The sequence below is a fragment of the Numida meleagris genome, chromosome Z, assembly GCF_002078875.1.
Source record: "Numida meleagris isolate 19003 breed g44 Domestic line chromosome Z, NumMel1.0, whole genome shotgun sequence".
NCBI lineage: Eukaryota > Metazoa > Chordata > Aves > Galliformes > Numididae > Numida > Numida meleagris.
The window spans coordinates 9,229,501-9,249,185 of record NC_034438.1 but is presented as its reverse complement, the minus strand read 5'-3'; the positions used below and the strand labels follow the sequence as shown (position 1 = coordinate 9,249,185).

General features: G+C 55.2%; 2 protein-coding genes across 2 annotated transcripts; one reads left to right on the top strand and one right to left on the bottom strand.

The window, feature by feature from the left end:
• On the top strand, positions 166 to 10,339 carry RGP1 (RGP1 homolog, RAB6A GEF complex partner 1). Its single transcript, XM_021381028.1, has 9 exons — positions 166 to 281; positions 576 to 705; positions 3,504 to 3,640; positions 4,043 to 4,126; positions 7,769 to 7,918; positions 7,996 to 8,142; positions 8,670 to 8,797; positions 9,005 to 9,182; positions 9,404 to 10,339. The coding sequence occupies exons 2-9, from the start codon at positions 590 to 592 to the stop codon at positions 9,625 to 9,627; spliced, it is 1,164 nt and encodes a 387-aa protein (XP_021236703.1). The 5' UTR covers positions 166 to 281; positions 576 to 589; the 3' UTR covers positions 9,628 to 10,339.
• On the bottom strand, positions 10,442 to 18,711 carry MSMP (microseminoprotein, prostate associated). Its single transcript, XM_021381029.1, has 3 exons — positions 12,504 to 18,711; positions 11,816 to 11,924; positions 10,442 to 11,481 (listed from the first exon to the last, which is right to left on the bottom strand). Exons 1-3 carry the CDS (start codon positions 12,619 to 12,621, stop codon positions 11,292 to 11,294), a joined length of 417 nt encoding a protein of 138 aa, XP_021236704.1. The 5' UTR covers positions 12,622 to 18,711; the 3' UTR covers positions 10,442 to 11,291.

The window sequence follows — 19,685 nt, the reverse complement described above, 5'->3', positions numbered from 1 at the left end:
CCCCGCCGCGCCGCGCCGCGCCGCGCTCTGCCCCGCCCACACCCGCGGGATACGGCGCCCGCGCCTCCGGAAAGCCGGGCAGCCGAGCCGAGCAGTGCCGAAAGTTGCCGAGTGGGTTCGAGCGCCGCTGAGCGCGCCCGAGCGCTCCCGAGTTGTCCCGAGCGCTCCCGAGTTGTCCCGAGAGCTCCCGAAAGCTGCCGAGCGCCGGCCGAGCGCGGCCGAGCAGTCGCTGAGGGGAAGGCGGCCCTCCGGCGGCGCGGAGGGAGCGGGGTTTCGGGGTGGTGAGTGTGCTGCGGGGCGGTGTGCGGGGCTGTGAACGGATCTGGGGCTGCTCCTGGCCCCTCGCCCCTCGCGGGGGTTTGCGGGCGGGTGCTGACAGCTGGGGCTGCCCCTCAGGCCTGGGGGAGGAGCGAGGCCGTGCCTGGGCCTCCTCTGTGTGTGTGTGTGTGTGTGTGTGTGTGTGTGTGTGATGTGTGGTGATGTGTGTGTGTGTGAGCGCTGGGCCTGGCGCTGACACCCCCTGCGTGTTTACGTGCTTCCACCTCTCTGTTCACGTCCGTCTCGTTCTCTGGCAGATCCTGTCCCAGCCATGATCGAGGTGGTGGCCAAGCTGGGCCGCGGGCCCGTGTTTCTGGCTGGGGAGATGCTGGAGTGTGTGATCACCTTCACCAACCCCTTGTCGGCCGCCTCCACCTCCGCCAGCAGGTATGGCAGTGCTGGGGGCTCCTTCCAGGTGTGCTGCGGGAGTACCTATGGGGCAGCGGTGCCAGCTCAGCCCCTGGTGACTTCCTCGCCCAAGGCATTCCGTAATGGAGCTATGTGCCATGTCTGTTTCAGGGCGAAGCAGAGCTCATAATTCTGGTTTTCTGCCCCCAAGAAAGAGTCTGGGAAGAAGTATGCAGGTAGAGATGCTGGGAGAGGTGCACTAAGTGCCCCTCAAGCAAGCCCTCGGCAGCAGCATTGCTGGCAGATAATGAAGCTCAGCTGGCTATCAGAGTAGGATATCTTGTTACACCAGAGCGAGTCTTGCAGGGCAGCGTCCAGGCAGTGTCATTATTTCCAACATTTATGGAAGGAGTTCTGCGTGGCAGTGCAGTGATGTACTGCTGTGATCCTCACCTCCAGAGCCAGCAGCCAGGGGGGCAAGCAGTAGCTAGAGGGGAGGACAGGCAGTCTTCAGCACTTGCTATGGCCCAGATGCTGAGCACTGCCTCACTTCTTTTCATGGCTGTGCCAAAGTAGCCTTTGAAGAAAGGTGACAAGATAGGAGCTTCCTACGTTTGCTCACAGGGAGTGACTCACCCAAAGCCTCCGTGTCAGCAGTGTGTGTGGCCTTGTCTCATTTCCCAGGGGTGGAGATGGCTTTCCTCTCCTGGGTCCTTCCTGGGAAGTGTCAGTTTCCTGCCCCATCAGGTTCAGCACCTTTGCATCATCACCAGTATGACTTTCAGAAATGACTTTTGATGGAACCGCTTCCAGTGCTTGCAGTCTCATCAGCAGCAAAGTAGTATATTGTATTAACACTGTAGGACATTTTTTAATTGACTTCCTTAACTTTCCATTGTTTATTCTGTGTTCCTCTTGCCTGTTGAATTAAATGTTCATATTCAGCTATGTCATAAGCATGTCGCTTTTTGGAGTTTTGTCTTGCACAGTGGCGATACTGTTTCTGCCACTTCTGGAAGCATGGCACATCAGGGAATATTAGCTCCGGCCTGGCAGTGTACAGAGGGAGTCTGCTCTGCGACCAAATCACAGCAGCTCCTGTTCCTCCAAGACATGTGGGTTTGCACAGGTGCAAGGTGGAGCAGTTTTTGAGATTCACAGCACAGTTTTGGAAGCTTTGTTAGGGAACTTCAGGTATGTTGTGGTGCCTGGAAAACCACCTCTTAGAAAAGGGAAAGTTTTTAGAATAAAAGTATAACCTAACAAGAGCTGGCTAACTTGTATGGAAGGGAGCAGTTAAAGGATTGGTAGTTCAGAAGCTGAAGATGTAGGCTGTGTAAGGGCAGCAGCCGGATCACAGTGCAGTCACTGCCACACAGGTAGACCTGTCAAGGAAACAGAAGCTTCCAGGGCTAAGCACGAGAGGCTGTACAGGTGGAGGAACTCCAGCATGGATTTCAAGCACAGGAACAGAAATCAGGGATAGTAAGTAAATGGCAGAAAGTGAATCCGGTTGTGATGTATGAGGTGTTCGAGAAAGAAAGGTGTCCTGCCCAAAACTGCATGGAGTGGAGCCACTGTAGGCTACATAAGGAGCCATAGGGAGAAGTGAGGGAAAGGAGAGGTGACCTCGGCTCCAATATGGGGTCTGTTTGTGTCCTGCCAGCTGAACAAGCAAGGTCTGCTGGTAGGAAGGAACATTCAAACTTTGTTTTCATGTCTGGTTAAAAAATTAAAACAATCTGATGGCACATCGTTGGGCAATACTAACAATAAATGAAAAATATTCGAAATACTGAGATTGAAGGTACTGTAATCGTGCTAAGCTGGCATAAAATTAGTAAGCATTGTCTCTTATGCAAGAGTATTTCTCTGCCTCCATGTAGCAGATGCCTTATGAAAGAAAACCCTAGGGCAGCCCTTACAAAAAAGCCATGCTGGTGTTTTTGAAGAATTGCAGCTCATAGGGTTAGAGGTAACTGGGCAGAGTATCCAGTGCCCATTCAGGTAAAGTACATAGGATCACGTAGCGCATAATTAGCTGAATGAATGCAGCAGGCCTTTTTCCCTGGTTCATTTGAACATTTAACTGGTCTGATTAGTCTCACTGAGAGAGATCCATGTGCCACGGAGGTTCCTTGTACCACTTAAAGTTCTGTGTCAGTGCTTACTAATCAGATTGTGATGCTGGATAACAGGGGAGGAACCAGACACTACCTACATTCACGAGACCACTACTGAAGTAAAAACAGATAAGGGATTTGGGAACTGGAAAGTGTCAGTGTGCTTATAGTGTGACTCGCAAAGGGGTCCTGTGGGAAACAAGGCTGCTGGGAGGGAGCATGTGCAGGGGCAGCTGAATCCAGCAAGCAGGTATTAATTCTTTTTGGTTTAATTTGTATCCATACACTTCCCTGGTTGTTGTTTTATCACCACACACACCTCAGAGTGCTGCTGCATGTCACTTTTGGCTTGGGGTTTGGCTTTTTTGTGGCTAAATGTCTTCCACTAGGAGTGGCCTATACATGACAGCTGAACAAAAATTGCTGCTCAGCAAGAGCTACAGAGCCAGGCCTTGGGCGATACTGTGTCAACAGCTGTTATCCAGCTGTGGTGGAGGGGGCTTCAGGTCAGCACCCCAGCCCAAGTATGCCCCAGAGCCATGTTTGGAGGGCAGCTTTAGGGATGGCTTCAGTGGCAGTAAAGCAAGGCCTCCTTCCTTCCAGAAAAGCAGTCACCCATGGAGAAGGACAGGAAGAGCTGCTGTTCTCCTGATTCATGCTCACTATGATCCAGATTAAAGTGTAGACATGAGTGTTGCTTTTTTTTGTTCTCAGTGAGATGCTGGCATGGGCCAGTGCCCAGATCCACTGCCAGTTTCATGCCAGTGAGAACCGCGTAGTGCTTCCTCCATCTGATGGCAGCAAGCCTGACGTACAAGCAGAGAACGAGACGGTCTTTGTTCCCAACAGAGGTGAGTGTTCCTCACAGGTGGTGGAGGTGACAGCCCAGCGAGCAGGAGTCACACAGACTCTGACATGTGTCAGAGGACTGCATGGGTAGGGAGGAGGACTGCAAATTGGAAGTCGTTGTTGCTGTCCTTGGGAAATTCCCTGGTGCATGGCTGCTGCAGGACCTCGTTAATGCTGAGATCATAGTGGTGCTAGCTTGGAGCAAAATGTCAGGGTTGTCAGTCCAGCTATCTCAGGAATGTCTCATGGTCTGACCAGGACATGAGATATTTCCTCATCAACCCCTTCTCTTCCCCATTCCTTCATATGGAAGTGAGGCATGAATGACCCTGCCACAGTGAGTACCCCCTCAACACCCCAGGGCTGGCCAAGCGCAGCACTCACATGTTTTTTGTCTCTTCCAGGAGAGCGGGGTCAGTGTATCCTGTCTACACCACCAAAGATTCTCTTCTGTGACCTGCGACTGGATCCCGGGGAGTCTAAGTCCTGTGAGTTCTGTCTTGTCTTCAAAGCATTCACCTCTGGGGAGCCCCACACTCAAGGTGGCCTTGCAGACCTGAGTGCTGCAAGTAGTGGACCCTGGTGCTTGCAGAAGGCACATGATGGGAGGGTAAATGCTAAGGAACTGCTCCCTGCTGCATTGTCCAGAATTTGTTCTCTGTACATATTGCATTGTCCCTCAGTCCTGCCTCTGGCCTGTGTCCATTGCCACAGGTCCATTGTATAGCTGCAAGGTGTGAAAAGTTTTGAAATACCTGGCTGCAGCTGTAGGAACAGCTACTCACACCTGTGTTTCCCTGCCTTTGTTTCTTCAGCCAAATTGAAGCAGTCTGGGAATTTAGGCTGGCATCCTCCAAAGCTGTGCACTTCCTCTTCAGGTTGTGGCTGTCCTGGAGGCCATTCTACTTGTTCTAGTTTTCCTGACCTTTCTCCCATGAAAGTGAGCACTTCTCATCTTCTCTGGTTCGTAACTCCCTGTGCCACCAAAGCCCACAAACTTCTTCCAGCAGGTCCCCTTTAAGTTCTCCTTCATCACTGCTTTCCCTTTTGATGTTAAAAATAAATTTGCAGCAACTGATTTTCCTAGTCCCAGGCAATGTATGAGAGCCTTCTACCTGAGTAATCAGTTGTGCAAGCACAAAAATGTGCTATTGTCCCCTGGTTGGTGGCTAGTGACCCAGCTTGTCACTTCATGTCAGATCTCTGTGTTCCAGCAGCCTGTGGTGCATTGGCAGCATAGCATCAGGCACTGCAGGCTGTGTGTGTGTGTGCGTTCCTCAGGTTGTCCCAGCAGAAATCTGATGGGAATGGGTGATGGACACCTCTCAAGTCACAGAGTGAGGAAGCCTGGTGGAGGGGGCTCTGCTGGAGCTCTCAGCAGAGCTGCAAGTTAAAGCAAGAAGCTATGGGCTATGACATGCTAGTTTTGAAGCTCGCACCTCTTGCCTTTCTTTGAGGAGCCTAGCTTGGGAAGGTGATTAATGGGGTGAGACAGTGCTCCGTGGCGCTTAACGGTGGAGTCTGTCATTCAGGGGTGTTTTGTTCTGCACTTACTGACATACAGCAGCATGCATGTCAAAGCAGCTGGCTCTGCCTCATTGCATCCAAAGGCCAGTGTGTTTTCTGAAAACCAGGGAGGAGGAGGAGGCAAACATCTCAGGTGGCCTGAAGCTCCCCTGGGTGCTCATGCTCTCCTTGCTGCTGGCATGCGTGGAGCTGGAGAATCCTTTCTCCCACATGCAGGGAGCCTCTTTTCCTGCAGCAGCTTGGGCAGGCTAAGCAGGCTCTGGGAGAGCAAAGCAGTGACGACAGTCCAACCCCTAGGTGGCTGGGATGTACTGAGGGGATTTACCTGAGTTCTGGCATGGCAGGCGGAAGCTGCTGAGCCTACAGCTAAGCCAGCAGTCTCTCTGAGTGGTGTTGTGTGTTTGCATCTGCTCCAGCGCTGGGTGACACTGACACAAAGCAGCCTTGTGTTTGGCCACAGCTCCATAGGAGGAACACAAACTCTTCAGCACCTTGAGACTCCATGTCTCAAGGCTGCATGTGGTTTACACATTTCTTGCATGTCCCATGTGTGATGCTGCTGCGTGTGACTCAGGACTCTGCAGCACCAAAACCCTGTTTCACAGCCTCAGCTCTACCAGGCTGCTCACACCAATCCCATCAGTGTGTAGTGCTGCTCCCCTCACACAAGACTGCAGCTGGCACGCTTGCAGATCGTTCCTGGGGGCTCCTGCCAGCTCCGTGGAGGCAGAGTTAAGGCTGTGTGGGTGTGTATCTTAATTCTTCATTTCCTGTTTTTCAGAAGTTTTGAGTTTTGCTACACAGTTTGGAAATGGAGAAAAAAACCGAGCAATTTTAATTCTGCTTCAGCAGAGTACCGTATTAATAAACCGTAGCCAGAGCTGGCATGCGTAGCTGAGGTTGTGTGAGGCTGCTGTTTGATAGAAGGCCTGGTTTTCAGTTGCCTATGAGCTTGTTCCCCAGTAACTTCCCCATGTTATGGTGCCTATACGTTAAAGTTGACTCACCTCCCATCAGTTTGACACACTGCCCAGACTGAGCTCTTTAAATTTGTCAATGTAAAACATTTTCTTAAGCCCTCAAGTCATTTTTGTGGGTATTTCTGCCTCCCCTCTGGTGTTGCAATGCCTCTAAATATTTGGTAGATCATAGGGAGAGGAGGAAATGGAGGCAGCCTCAACACAAGCCAGGAGCCCAGCCAGAGGGTACAGCGGGAGGGTCAGGGAAGCTTCTGCAGTGCCAGGAATGCGCTTCCTCCCGGGGCCTGTCAGGAAGCTGGTGCTTCCTGAGTCTCAGCATTCCTGTGCCAGGCAGCAGATACTGTGCATTGCCCATTTTCTGCCCCAGACATGGTGGTCTCTGCTCAGATTGTCCTTGCTAGACATGGAGACCCTTGTGAGCGTCTGCTGCAGGGACTTGCAGCAGTCCACTGCAACACTCTTAAACCTTCCTTGGAAATACCTGATTTTCCTCTCTGTCAAGACAGTTCTCAGCTTAATTTGCACCTCAGTCCAGTGGGACTGCCTTTTGTTTTTGTGTGTGAGAGCCTGTGGCCTCTGGTCACCAGCATAGGCTTTTTTGTCTCTCCAGCCCTCTTTTTTAAATCCAGAGGTTATATTTTAAATGTAATTCTAGCTTTTAATCTAAGCCTCAAAGTTTAGGATGTGCCAGACTTGGGGAAGGATCTGTGGTTTAACAGCAGGATGCTGCCCTTCCTCTGGCAGGGTATATCTGCGTCACGGTGGGCAAGCCAGAGATGGAGATCTTCCACAGTCCTCTGTTTGTGTCTCCCTTCTTAAACAGTGTGCAGTTTGGGAAAGCTGCAGAAGTCTTCATGCTGCATTAAGAAGCACTGGGATTTATGCGGTGAACATGGATGGGGCTCTGAGAGGGCTGAATATGGTGCAAAGCCAGGCCCTGGCATCTGAGAGATCTCAGAGTCAGAGGGTTTGTGGTACAAGTCATCAGTCTGCAGAGGGGGATTACTCCACAGCTTGTTGTGAAGATCTCTTAATTGTTTCTTGGCCATTTAGCCCCAAGTGCTGGTAAGCTTCAGAGAAAAACACAGGAAGAAGCTAATTTTTTTTTCTTTTTTTTTTTTTTCTGAGTTTGGGGCTTGTGTAAGGTGAATATCAAAAGTGGAATGAAATATTGGTCACATTTCTGTGCCTTCAGTATTATTTGTGCATAGATGAGGCAGACCCCTAAGGAAACGTAACATGTGACTGCTTCTTGAAAGTGTCATGTTTATGTGGTGTACAAAGGCAAATTCAGGTTGAACTCGTGATGAGTAAGTTCAGCTCTCATATGTTTGTGTTCCTGGATTCTACATCTTTCACATTCTTTTGAGGCAAAATTTGTGTGTGTGGTTGTATATGCTGGAAACAATGTCTGGATGACAGCGCGTGATGTGAGGTGAGAAGCAGTGCAGTGGTGCAGGGAAGCCAAGGGTGTGCTTGGCCCTGGTGAGGGAGAGGAGATAGCAGAAAACACCGCGCTCTGCCCCTATCCCTGCCACTCTTCCTGACTATCAGTGCAGGGAATCAGCACGCAGCAGCTCCAGGAGCTTCCTTGCAAAGCAATCCTTTCTGTGCTCATTGCAGATTCGTACTGCGAGACGCTGCCCATAGATGGCCCTCCCTCTTTCCGAGGACAGTCAGTGAAGTATGTATACAAGCTGACCATCGGCTGCCAGCGGGTCAACTCCCCCATCAAACTCCTGCGCGTGCCCTTCCGTGTCCTTGTGCTGCACGGTAAGGCTATACCCTGCTCTCTCCTTAGGTGCAGGCTGGTCTGCAGCCTGCCCCACTGTCTGTTGCCTTCTTCCCAGGCCTCAAGGATTACCAGTGCCCACAGGATGAGGCTGTTGCGCCCTCAAACCCCTTCCTGGAAGAGGAGGATGGCTTGAAGAAAGACTCTCGCCTGGCAGACCTGGCAACGGAGCTGCTCATGGCAGCCACCTCCCGACGCAGCCTGCGTAGGTCACTTCTGCTCAAACCTGCTGTCCTGACCTGCATGTGAAGCAGGAGTGCCTGCAGGCCTGCCCTCTTTCCAGTTCAGTGCTTGCTGTGAAAGTCTTTTGCTGACGCAGTCTGGGGCTCCATCAGTAGAGCAGCTCCATCAGGGCCTACTTTAGATCAGTTTCCCACAAACTCTCTGTAAGAGAGACCTTCTCCCTGGCATATTGCAGCCAGCATGTGGTTTGCTGTTGGCTTGCCACATGCCTTTCCTAGAGGGAATGCCTGTCCTTCATCCAGGAGGTGCTGAAGGCCAGGTTGTATGAGGCCCTGGTAAGCATGGTCTAGTGGATGGCAATCCTGCTTATGGCAGTGGGTGTGAAACTGGATGGTCTTTAAGGTCCCTTCCAACTCAAGCCATTCTGTGATCCTATGATTCCCAAGCAGACAAGCTGTGTCCGTTAGCCTGTTTGAGTAATCTAGTCTGCAGTGTTAAGCAGAGCCTCATCGTGCCCCAGCTCTGTTCCCCTCTCTGCTTTCTCCTTAGACCTGTACAACATCAGCAACAACCGTGGGAAGGTGGGCACATTCTGTATCTTCAAGACCGTATATAAGATTGGAGAAGATGTCATTGGGACCTTTAACTTCTCAGAAGGAGACATCCCATGTCTACAGGTCAGTGCTGGCTTCTGGTGTTTTGGGTGGGAGAGAGGGAGAAGGGATTGGAGTGGCACTGAGCTGCTGTGGGATTTCTAGTGAGACCTCAGAGGGACACAGCTGAGGTTTCCTCGGCGTCCCAGGTGGGGACTGAGTGCTGTTGGGAAAGAGGCCCCAGGACCAAGAGAACACGTGAGCATGAGCTTTCTGCTGATTGCTCTCCAGTTTTCAGTGAGCCTGCAGACAGAAGAGAGCATCCAGGAGGAGTTCCAGAGGCGACGGGGACAGCCTGTCTCCTTCAGCACACATGCCCGCCATCAGGAGGCCTGCCTGCACACAGCCCAAAGCAGTTTCAACCTGCCTATCCCACTGAGCTCAACTCCAGGATTCACCACCAACATTGGTTAGTGGCCCTCATGGTCCCCATGGGAGGACTGCAGTGTCCCCAGCCCTACCTTTGCTGCCCTGTGCCTGCTGGCAAACGCTCTGCAAGGCTGTGTCTTGTAGGAGGGAGCTGGCCTTGTGTGAGTGGGCATGTTTGCTTGTCCCCTTGCTGGGACAGCCAGCACTGAGACAGTTATTGTCCCTTGTGGTGCTGGCTGCTGACCTGCCTCTTGCCCACAGTGTCGCTGAAGTGGAGGCTGCACTTTGAGTTCGTGACTTCTGGGGAGCCAGCGAGGACATGCATGGTTCGTGGGAGCCAGTCAGAGGCCATCACCTGGACTGGGGTGGAGCAGATTGAAGTGGACACTTTCAGCTGGGACTTACCCATCAAAGTCCTTCCCACGAACCCCATCCTGGCCTCCTATGTGTCTCAGTTCTCTAGCGCCAACTCCATCACCATCTGAAGTGGAGAGAGCCAGGAGGAGCCCGCAGTTTTGGAGGGATTGGCCGGCAGGACCGCCACCAGTGTGCTGCAGGGTGCACACCTCAGTATTCCCCAGGTTCGTTTGCAGCACATGGATGGGCACTGGGCAGGTCTGTCCTGCCGGTGGGCAGAAGGGCATTGCGCCTGCTGTAGTGCTCTGTGCCACAGCCTTCAGCTGAGGGCCTGACCCTTTGTGCCTGTGTGAGCGTGTGAGTTGCAGCCCTTGCTGCAACAAGATCTGCTTCCCAGGGAATGGCCTTGCATGTACCTTTACCCCACAACAAGTTCTCAGGAGAGAATGGCCCAGCCCAAAGATCCTGGAGCTTTTCAGAGAAGCCCCATGCTGGCTTTGCATGAAGGTCCCGCACGCCAGTCTCATGCTGCCAGCTTATGCTGGGCTGGATGTGGCCAAATGCTGTGGCAGCTCCAGATGGAGCAAGGTGGCAGCAGCATAGTGATGATCCAAAGCTGTGAAATGCTGAGCACCTGGGCTGTTCTCTCCTTCTGCTCCTGTGCTCAAAGGTGTCTTGCTGGTCTTGGGATCCTTGAGGAGCTGAAGTGAATGCACACTGGGCATTCAGGAGCTGGGATAGAGGTCTCTCTGCTCAACAGCCAGCTCTGCATTTCTACCAGACCTTTCAGAGAGTTTTCCTCTTTGCATGGAAATCTAATAAACACCAGAAAATGCAAAATTCAGCCTTAAAAAGACCATTATTCCTGCATCCTTTCTGGGGGAGAGGCAGTACAAGTGTTCAGTAGTCACTGACTGGAGACCACTTTGTTTAATACCTTTATTGAAAGAACAGAAACATCTACACAAGGCTCTGCACAGCACAGGCACGGCACCAGCTGGGGCAGGCTGTCAGGGCAGCCAGCTCCGTGCTGGCACAGACAGGTTGCTTCAGCTCCCTGAACACCAGCGGGGCACCCAGCTTCCTGCAGCTGAGATGGGGCAGCCTGCACAGGGGGCTAGGCTCCTCCTGGGAACAGCAGTTTTCCCCACATGCCCAGTGTTCTGCTGCCTACCCAGGGCTGGCTCTGTTGTAGTGTTGCCAAGGGCTGGCACAGAGAGCTCTGGTTCCAGGAGAATGGACATTAGTGGTTCAAGAAGCAGGTTACGCTTCATGTGCTTAGGGGCAGAGAACGGACTGGCCAGAGCACATGTCATGCTTCAGTGCCACTGCTTCCCACGGAGCTCCCAGTGGCTGCAGGGCAAAGGAACTGGGTTCTTGGTGGGAGCTGCTTAGCTTGCAGCTGGATGTGGTGTAATTTGGTCCTGGGGCCCTTTAGGAGCTGGAAGTTCCCTGTGCACCTGGATGGACATGCCTTGGGATCCGCATTCCCAAAAAAGTCGCATCTCAGGGCCCGCTGATCCCGCTGGGGGTTTGTGTGCCCTGGCCCACCACTCATCTTGAGAACGATGTCATGTGGGGAAGGGGCCCCAGCTGAGTTCAAGAAGCTGAAGGCAGAAGCAAAGCTGTACTGTGGCAGCGCTAGGGTGTAAATGTTAGCTGAGTAAAATAGTGCATGGATAGTGGTTTCCCTGGAAGGTGGCTGCAGTGATGTCTACGGGATGGGGCAGGTCTGGAGCATGCAGGAGTTGTGCTCTGGAGGAGCGGGGCTGACAGCGAGGCTGTGCACTCTTTATCTGCTAAGCCCTGCATCCAGCACCTTGTTGTTCAGTGGCTCGGAGGTGCCGGCTGAGCCCCACTCGTGCTCCATGCTCTTCACACACGGCAGGCTGGGGTTGGCCTTCTGCACCACTGAGATCTGGCAGGTCTGCGTGTCGTAGTGGGCCTCACACCAGTCAGGGAAGTCGATGGGGTGCTGGGTGCTGCAGGAGAGGGCATGGTGCTGTCAGCTCCCCGGGCTGTACTAGGGAGCAGCAGCTCCCATATTTCCCAGGCCAGCTCCAGCGTGTCTGATGTCCACAGACCCCTCTGTAGCACCTCTTGTCCCACTGCCATCCCTTGCTCCCCACATCCCCTGGCCTAGTGCCTGATTTAGTGGTTGGCAACCCTGCCCATGGCTGGAACACAATGATCTCTATGGTCCCTTCCAACCCAAGACCTTCTATGACTCTATGATCCCCGGGACTCTGCTGGTTGCTCTGTCACATGTGCCACCACCAGCCCTACTGCTGCCCTTCCCCAGCGTCCCTCACTCACGTCTCGCAGCATCCCACGCCAATGGGGTGCAGGCAGGTGCACAGCAGGCAGTTAGTGCTCAGCCACGACTCACCAAGGGAGAACTGCTTCCCCTCATACTCGCAGGGAGCTGCAAAGGAAATAGTGGCAATAAGCATTGAGGGTGTGCAGGAGCCCCACTGGCATCCCTCTGCCCTGAAAAGATACGGGGATATCATCACTTCCCCTCCTCCCTGTGACATGGAAAATGGTTGGTGGCCTCTCCTCCTGTGATCTGGGTGGGTTTGGGAAGCCCAAGTAGACACAAAGGGAGATGCTCTCATCCATCCTGGTGACTTAGGGCAGAGGCAGGTGACTCTTGGTTCTTTGAAGAGGTCACATCCAGTGTCACTTTGAGTTTGGGCATCCCTGTGCCCCTGGAAGGACAGGCAGGCAGCCCTCCTCCCTGTGCTACTGGTCCTGCATCTTGGCCACAGTCAGGCTCCTGCCAGGAGCAATTCATGGCCCAGCAAGCTATTTCTCAGCCAGAACCCTGGGGAGCTGTTCTGTGGTTTATAGACTGCTCCTTCCAGTCATCACTGGCCCACGATTATGCTCCCAGGCTCAGCACAACCTGTGTAGCTCTTTGCATGGCTGAGCCCAGCTGCCTTGGGGAAAGCCAAGGCATTCTCCCAGCATCCACATCCTCCCAGCTTGCCTCCCTGCTTACCTTTAGCCTGGAAGTAGCATTTGGCCTGGGAGCCTGGCAGCTGAAGGAAGAGGGAGAGAAGGAGGCAGAGCCTGCCCCAGGTGCACGCTGTCTTCTGCACTCTCATGGTCATGGCCATCGTTGAGCTGGGCTCTTAACAGTCCTGCCGAGTTGCTTTTCTTCTGTCTTTGCTTCTTTCCCTTCCCTCTCTTTCTCTCTCTTTCTCTCTCTCTCTGCCTTTTTAATGCTCTTCCCCTGATCCCAACAAGAGATATTTATAAAGTTCAGCTTTACGACCCTGGCCACCAGCTGTGCCCCACTGGAAAAGTTGTAAAACTCATTTCCTGATTTGAAAGGCATGAAAACAAGAGGTAGGATCAAGATTTTTAACAAGCTGTGAAAAGCTGATTCATGCCCTCCAGAAATGTCTCCAGTTGGAAGCCCCTGTGGGTGCTGGGCTCAGCGGCAAGGGGAGATCCAAGGGACCCTGGTGGGGTTGCCCTTGGCATGGTGCTGGGCACCCCTGGCTCCCAAGCAGGGGTAGAACTCCAGGCACCCCCTGTCATGCTGCATCATAGCAAGGTGTCCGAGCATCCCAGTGTGTGGAGTGGGACAGGCACCACATCGGCAACCAGTGCTGTCCCTGGTGGGTGTGGAGGTGCTCACACCCAGCTTGTGGGGTGAATTCCCCCATCTCCAAGCCCCTAGAGAGGGCTGAGGATGAGGGCTGGTCTCCTTGGCCAAGGTCAGGTAGTGCAGTGATTCCCAGTGACATAGGGCTCTGTATGTCCATGATGGCCCCAAGGCTCAGCTTGGTGGTGCCAAGGTGAGCATGGGGCCATACCACCTGCAGCATCTGGGTGCCAGAGCTGAGCAGTTCCTCCCAGAAGGTGGGCAACTGCAAAGGAGGGATGTGACAAGAGGGATGAAATCGGGCGGATTTGGCCAACAGGTGACCTGAGAGGGGAAGAAAGGGCTTGGCTGGGAGCATGCACAAGAGGGCTGCCACAGTCCCTTGCCTCCACTGACTGTCTCCAGGTTGTAGTACTCAGGTGGTTCTCAGCAGCCAAGGAGAGAGGATGGGAGATGTGGGCAATAGCAGGGCACTTTGGATGGTGACTGCCCAGAGAGGTTTGTTGCCCTCTGCAGAGGGTGCTGCTGCAGCAGGGAGCAGGGCCATGGTCCTGCCCGCTGGCGGCTGCAGTAGCAGCAGCCTTCGTGGGTCATCTGCCCAATGTTAAGCTGCCTTGTTTGGGATAGGTTTACACCCTGACGCGTGAGGCTTAATATCCCTTCCAGAATTTGTGTTGGCATCCGCTGTTATAGCTGGATATTTCTGTTATCCGCGTAGATGTCCAATCCCTCCTTGAATCCCACTAAATTTTGGCCTGAGTGCTTTCCTGTGGCAGCCTAATTAAGCAGGGAGAAAAAAAAAAAAACAAAAAAAAAACACCCTTCCTCTTATCCGCTTTGGATTCGCCACCTTTGGGTTTCGAGGCACATCCCTCTGCGGACCCAGGTCCCCACACCATCTTGCATCCCCCGGCCCCCAGCTGCCACCCCACTGCCTTGGCCAAACGGGTGGGGAAGAGAGTCTGTTTCTGAAAAGAAATCCCAAATCAAGGGGAAAAAAAAAGGGAAGCAGAGGGCAGCACGTGCAATCGGCTGGAAGAGGTGGTAATAAATCAGAGGAGCTTAGGGTACCCATGGATAAACTACAGCCCACAGGCTGTGGGCAGGAGTGTATCAGTAACAAATGAAAATCGCCCTCTGGAGCAGAGTTGTTACTATATAAGGAGGATAAAAGTCTCTGTCGTTGGGGCGGTAAACGAATATTTCTATTGTGTGTTTGGAAAAAGGAGTCTAGCACGCTAGCAACCACAATGAACTAATCCATCTTCGTTTCACCACCGAGCAGAGAATATGTTAAACAAAAGTCATGCTTTTCATTTGGAGGCCCCGATGGTTGGCTCCCAGAGGGACGCCAAAAATCTGGGGAGGGGGTAGCTGTGGGGTGGCCCAGCTCCTACCGCCGGGGCTCCAGGCTCGGAAGGCAGTGGATGGGGATGGACGGAGCTGCAGCTTGGGTACTGGGATGCTGCGGTCTGGTGCTACTCTGCTCTGTCCCTGAGGTGACATGGGGCGGCCAGTTCTGGTGCTTGCCACCAGCCCCGAGCATCCCAAGACCCTGCAGGAGGAGGTGACATCTGTGTCTCAGCATCCTGCCCATGTTGGTGCAGCTCAGCCCCTGCGCACAGCGCACAGCGCTGGGAAGGGGACCTCATTGCCAGGGGCAGCCGGAGGTGGGCAATGGGACGGGATGGCAGCAGCCCAGCCCAGCCCCACAGGAGGTGCGTGGGTCATAAAAGATGATGGACAAGTTGCCATCGGCAGGATCCAGGAGTGTTATAAAACCTGAATCTCCTGAGCCTTCAGCTCAGGCTGCAGCTGCAGAGCAGGAAGCAAACAGGATCCCGGCTGGCATTGTGAAAGCAAACACCATAAATCCAAGGAAGTGCTGCGATTGCTGTTTTAGGCACTGGGGAGCTTGGCTCCTGCTCCCCACAAGCACTTTATTTTCTCTCTAAACAGCAAAAAAAAGCCTGACCCAACTTATCACTGGGCCGAGCTGGGTCAGTGTCAGCCTGGTTCCTGCAGGACTGAAGCAACTGTGGCTGCTGCTCCAGAAAGAGGACAAAGCAGAAGGGGCATGATCAAAACCTCAATGTCACATTATTCATAGGCTGCAGGAGGGAGTGCCTGCCTAGGGCTGGGGTTCAGGCTGGGCTCTGCTCTCTGGGACACCTCGCACTGCACCCTGAGACTCGCAGCATGCTCCCAGACAGACTCTGATGCTCCCTGATGCTTCCCAGTGCTCCACCACCCTCTGGACCTCTTTCACGGTCTCACACCCTCTTGCTCACCCTCATGCTGCATGCACCTTTGTCATGGTCCATCTTTCTCTGTTGTGGTCCATCCTTGTCCTCATGTTCCATTCTTGCTCTCATTCTCCATCCTTCTCCATTGTGGTCCATCCTTTTTCAACATTGTGGTCCACCCCTCTCCATCATGCTCAGCTGCTTGCTCTCATGGCCCATTCCTTTCCAATATGCTCCATGCCTCTTCCACATACCCCAGTCCTCTCCCACAAGGTCCATCACCTCCATCATACACCATTCCTTGTCCTCATGCTCCATCCCTCTCCATTGTGGCCCACACCTCTCCAGCATGCTCCAGCCCTCTCTCCCACGCTATCTCTAGTCTGTTTATCCCAGCGGTGGCTGCTCCATGCCACCTGCTCCAAGTCAGGCTGGCTGCATGCACCCCTTATCCTCCTTTGCCACAGCTGCCCGCAGAGAGGAGCTGCTCTTCCCTCTACAGCCCTTCTGTACCTGTGCCACCCCACCCAGCATTGCACCCCGGACACATCTCCTCCTGCATGCTCCCACCCCACGGCTGCTGGCATCCAGAGGTACCGTGCACCCTACCCTGCCTGGGGCCACATTCTGGCACCAGGGGGTACCCGAGTGTGCCCCACCACTGCCCTCAGCCACTTTTTGTAAGAAGCATGATGGGAAGGCGCGGGGTGTTTGGGAAAACAGGCCTTGGCACCCACCAGCCATTCCGTGAAAATAAAAACATCCGGGTGGGCAGCAGTGCCGCGAGTGCGAGAGAGTGGCACTCCATAAATCCCCTGGAGCAGGTGCTTTGTAGTCGGCACAAGGAAATGAGCACATTATTCATCTCGGCTTAAACCTCTAAAAGCTTCCTGTCCTGTGATTCAGAAATAACCCTGGGAGATCGGTCCTGGGCTGTGCAGGAGCTGCGCTATCCAAGAAAGTGCCACGAGCCTGCCAGGCCAAGGGCCAAGCAAGGGTGGGTGCCTGTGGCAGAGTAAGTGGTGCAGGGATGCATGCACCACAGTGGCACCACTGGAGCTGTGGCACCAATGAGGCCAGTGGCTTCAAAGAGGCTGGTGGCACCCCAGAGGCTAATAGCACCAACAAGGCTGGATGGCACCAAAGAGGCTGGTGGCACCGTCATAACTGGTGGCACCAACAGTGCTGGTGGCATCAATACGGCTAGGAGCATCACCAGAGCTGGTGGCACCACCATGACAGGTAACAGCAATGAGACTGATGGCACCAGTGAGGCAGGTGGCACCTTAGACTGGTGGCGTCTATGAGGTTGGTGAAACCACTGGGTCTTGTGGCACCACTGGTGCTGGTGGCATTAATGAGGCTGGTGACACCACTGGGGCTGGTGACACCAACACTTCAATGTGCTGCAGAGCCAGCAACACCCGCAGCAGACACTGGAGGTTTACATCCTCAGTGGATCCTGCTGATCTTTGTTGACTTTTCTCCAGCATCAGGATCACAGCTCCCTGCTCCACACAGCCCAGCTCCAGCATAATCACCCCCTGCAGACCACAGTGCCTCAGAACATCATGGGTTGAGAGCTGGGACCATGGCAGCGCCCCAGGGAAGAGTGTTCCTTGGGGACGCCCTTCAGGAAGAGCCACAGAAGAGACCCGCACAGAACTCTATAGACAGAGGTGGGGACCCTCCTTCACTCTGAGGCATGGGGAGATGCTGGTGTCTCTTCCCATGGGGACATCAAATTCCTGCCCTTGCAGCACACACAGACCCCTACCCCGAGCCCGATCTGGACCTGAGGAACAGCACAGCTGCCACATTACCCATGTTTTTCTGTCTACAGTCTTCACTTCTGCTCAATTTTTTCCCCATTGCTGGCATGCAGAACCCAAACACAAACAAGGAGTCCTTCAGGTTACCCTGACAACTGCAGCACACAAAGCCCATAGTGCAGAGGTCACCATGGGCATGCCCATCCCCATGTGGTGCTCACATGGTGGCCCGTGACCTTTTGGCCAGAGCTGCCCCAACCTTTTGGAGATGCTCCCCTCATAGCAGGGATGGGGCGGCCTTTGGAGCAGCTGTGTGGAGGGAGATGGGGACCCATGGATGTGCCTCTTCCATCCTTGCTGTGCCTCAGCTCCAGACTCCTGTGCCCCAGTGCTACACATCCCCAGTACGGTGATGTCCTGCTCAGCTCCTCCATCCAGCTCGGTGGTCCCAACCTGCTCCTGATGCACTTTACAGCCACCTCCTGGGGCTGACAGCTTCCTGGCCTTACTCTCAGTGCAGAGGTGAAGGCACTTGGCAAGGTTCTGCAGCCCGCTTGCTCGCTGTGCTCCAGGAGGTGGAAATACATGTTTAACCAATTAAACAATCGGCAGCGTTGGGGATCCAGGGGTTGCATTTGCCTTTTGGGAACCTGGGAAACGAGATAGTGCATGAGCTCTGTGGGGCAGTGCTGTGCCCACGGTGTACAACGCATGGTCCACTACAGACCACCAGTCCCACCGCCACCCATGTGTGCTACCACAGACCGCCATGGACCACTGGAGGCCACCAGCAGCAGGTTGGTTGGCACAGCCCCATGGTGTGTTTTGATATCCAGCCCCAGGATGGGTGCTGCGGGCAGTGGGCATGGGGACAACTGGGGGCAAGGACGAACCCCTCCTGCAGGGACACTGCTCCAAGTGTTGAAAAAGACAAAGCTCAGCGCGAGGGGAAGGCGAGATGTGGCTGCAAATACCCAAAAGCAAGATGGGGCTGATGGGGAACACGGGGCTGGAGAAGGCGCTGGGCACGCAGCGCTCCTCGCGGGACCCCCGCCCACGCGTGGGTGTCGCCGAGTGATGGCACCGAGTGCAGTGCGCGGCCCCTCCCCTCCCGTTCCTGTCCCCGTCCCCGTCCCCGTCCCCGTCCCTGTCCCCGCGGTGTCCGGTGTCAGCGCACGGCCGCTGCTTCCCGGGCCCCCCCTGGCGGCACGGAGACATCACGAGGGGCGGCAGCGGGGGTGCTTTTTGGAGCTCTTTGGTGAGGTTTTGGTCCCTAGCGCGCCGCTCCCGGTCGGGTTTCACCGCCCGCGGGTATTTATATCCGTAACCCAACCCCGTGGGGGGGAACGTGTCAGTCATCGGGGGACACCTGCAGAGGGACGGGTAGAAGGAGCCCCCCACAGCCGGGGGAGACACGGACCCCCGCTGCAGCCGTGTACCCACGGGGGCCCCGCGTGGGCAGCCGGACTCATGCAGCCCCACCATGCCCCCGCCACCGCCCATCGTCTATCCGCGTTCACGCGTGGGGCGGGCGCGGGGGGCTGAATGGGGGGGCCAGGAATGTGAGGAATGCGCGCGGGCACGCTGCCCCCAGCGAGGCCCCGCCAGCCCCCCCCGCCCCTCGCTCCTGCCAGCGCCGCGCCCGGATGTCCCTGCCCTGTGTCCCCCACGAGAGCTCCCGTGGGACCCCGCACCCCAAATCCACAGGGACTCTCCAGCGGGGACACGCCGATCCCCATTCCCCAACCATCCCCCGGCGAGGTCCTCCAGAAACAGAGCACCCCCTCCCCGGTACCCCCACGCCGGGCACTCAGGGACACCTCCACAGTGCCCCCACGCTGGGGGCCCCCAGGACGCGTGCACCCCTCCCAACCATTCCACGCTGGAGATCCCCAATACTTTGGACACTGCACTCAATCGCGTTACGTTGGGGACCTCCAGAATTTGGGTGCCTACTCCCCAGTTCCCGCAAGCGACCACTTCACCACGCTGCACCGTGTCTCCCCCCCCCGAACTCGGACACCCAATCCCACCACTGCAGGGACCTGCAACACCCCAACCCCCTCCCGATCCCCACGTCTTGTGGCGCACGAGTACCCGGGACCACCTCCCCAACCCCCACGTCCAGGTCTCCTCAGAACTTGGACACCTCTCTCGATCCCCCAATGCGGAGGACCCCCAGAGCCCCAGACCCGCTCCCCAACCCCCTCACGCTGGACACCCCCGTACCCCGACCATCATAACCCACTCGCCCTCCCCTCTTCCCCCGCGCTGCGAACGCCCAGCACCCGGGACCAATTCCCCAGTCCCTCCACGCTCAGGTCTACCCAGAACTCCGACCTCCGCGGCACTGAGGACCCCCAGCACTTAGGCTCCCCATCACCCCAGCCCCCTCCCCAAGCCCCCCACGCTGAGAACTCGCAGCACGCTGCCCCTCTCCTCGACAGCCCCCGGCCTCCCCACGTCGAACACCCCAGCTCCTACCCACGCGCCCGCTTCCCATCTCCCGCCTCGGGAACACCCCCCCGCCCCGACGGCGCGACCACCGCCCG

Bases quoted from the DNA above. Each gene is read 5' to 3' on its own strand.
- RGP1 (XM_021381028.1), top strand. From the start codon at position 590: ATGATCGAGGTGGTGGCCAAGCTGGGCCGCGGGCCCGTGTTTCTGGCT. The intron at 3,641-4,042 runs GTGAGTGTTCCT...TGTCTCTTCCAG, and splicing joins GGTCTTTGTTCCCAACAGAG to GAGAGCGGGGTCAGTGTATC. The intron at 4,127-7,768 runs GTGAGTTCTGTC...TGCTCATTGCAG, and splicing joins TCCCGGGGAGTCTAAGTCCT to ATTCGTACTGCGAGACGCTG.
- MSMP (XM_021381029.1), bottom strand. From the start codon at position 12,621: ATGGCCATGACCATGAGAGTGCAGAAGACAGCGTGCACCTGGGGCAGG. The intron at 11,925-12,503 runs GTAAGCAGGGAG...TTTCCTTTGCAG, and splicing joins ATGCTACTTCCAGGCTAAAG to CTCCCTGCGAGTATGAGGGG. The intron at 11,482-11,815 runs GTGAGTGAGGGA...CCTCTCCTGCAG, and splicing joins GGCGTGGGATGCTGCGAGAC to CACCCAGCACCCCATCGACT.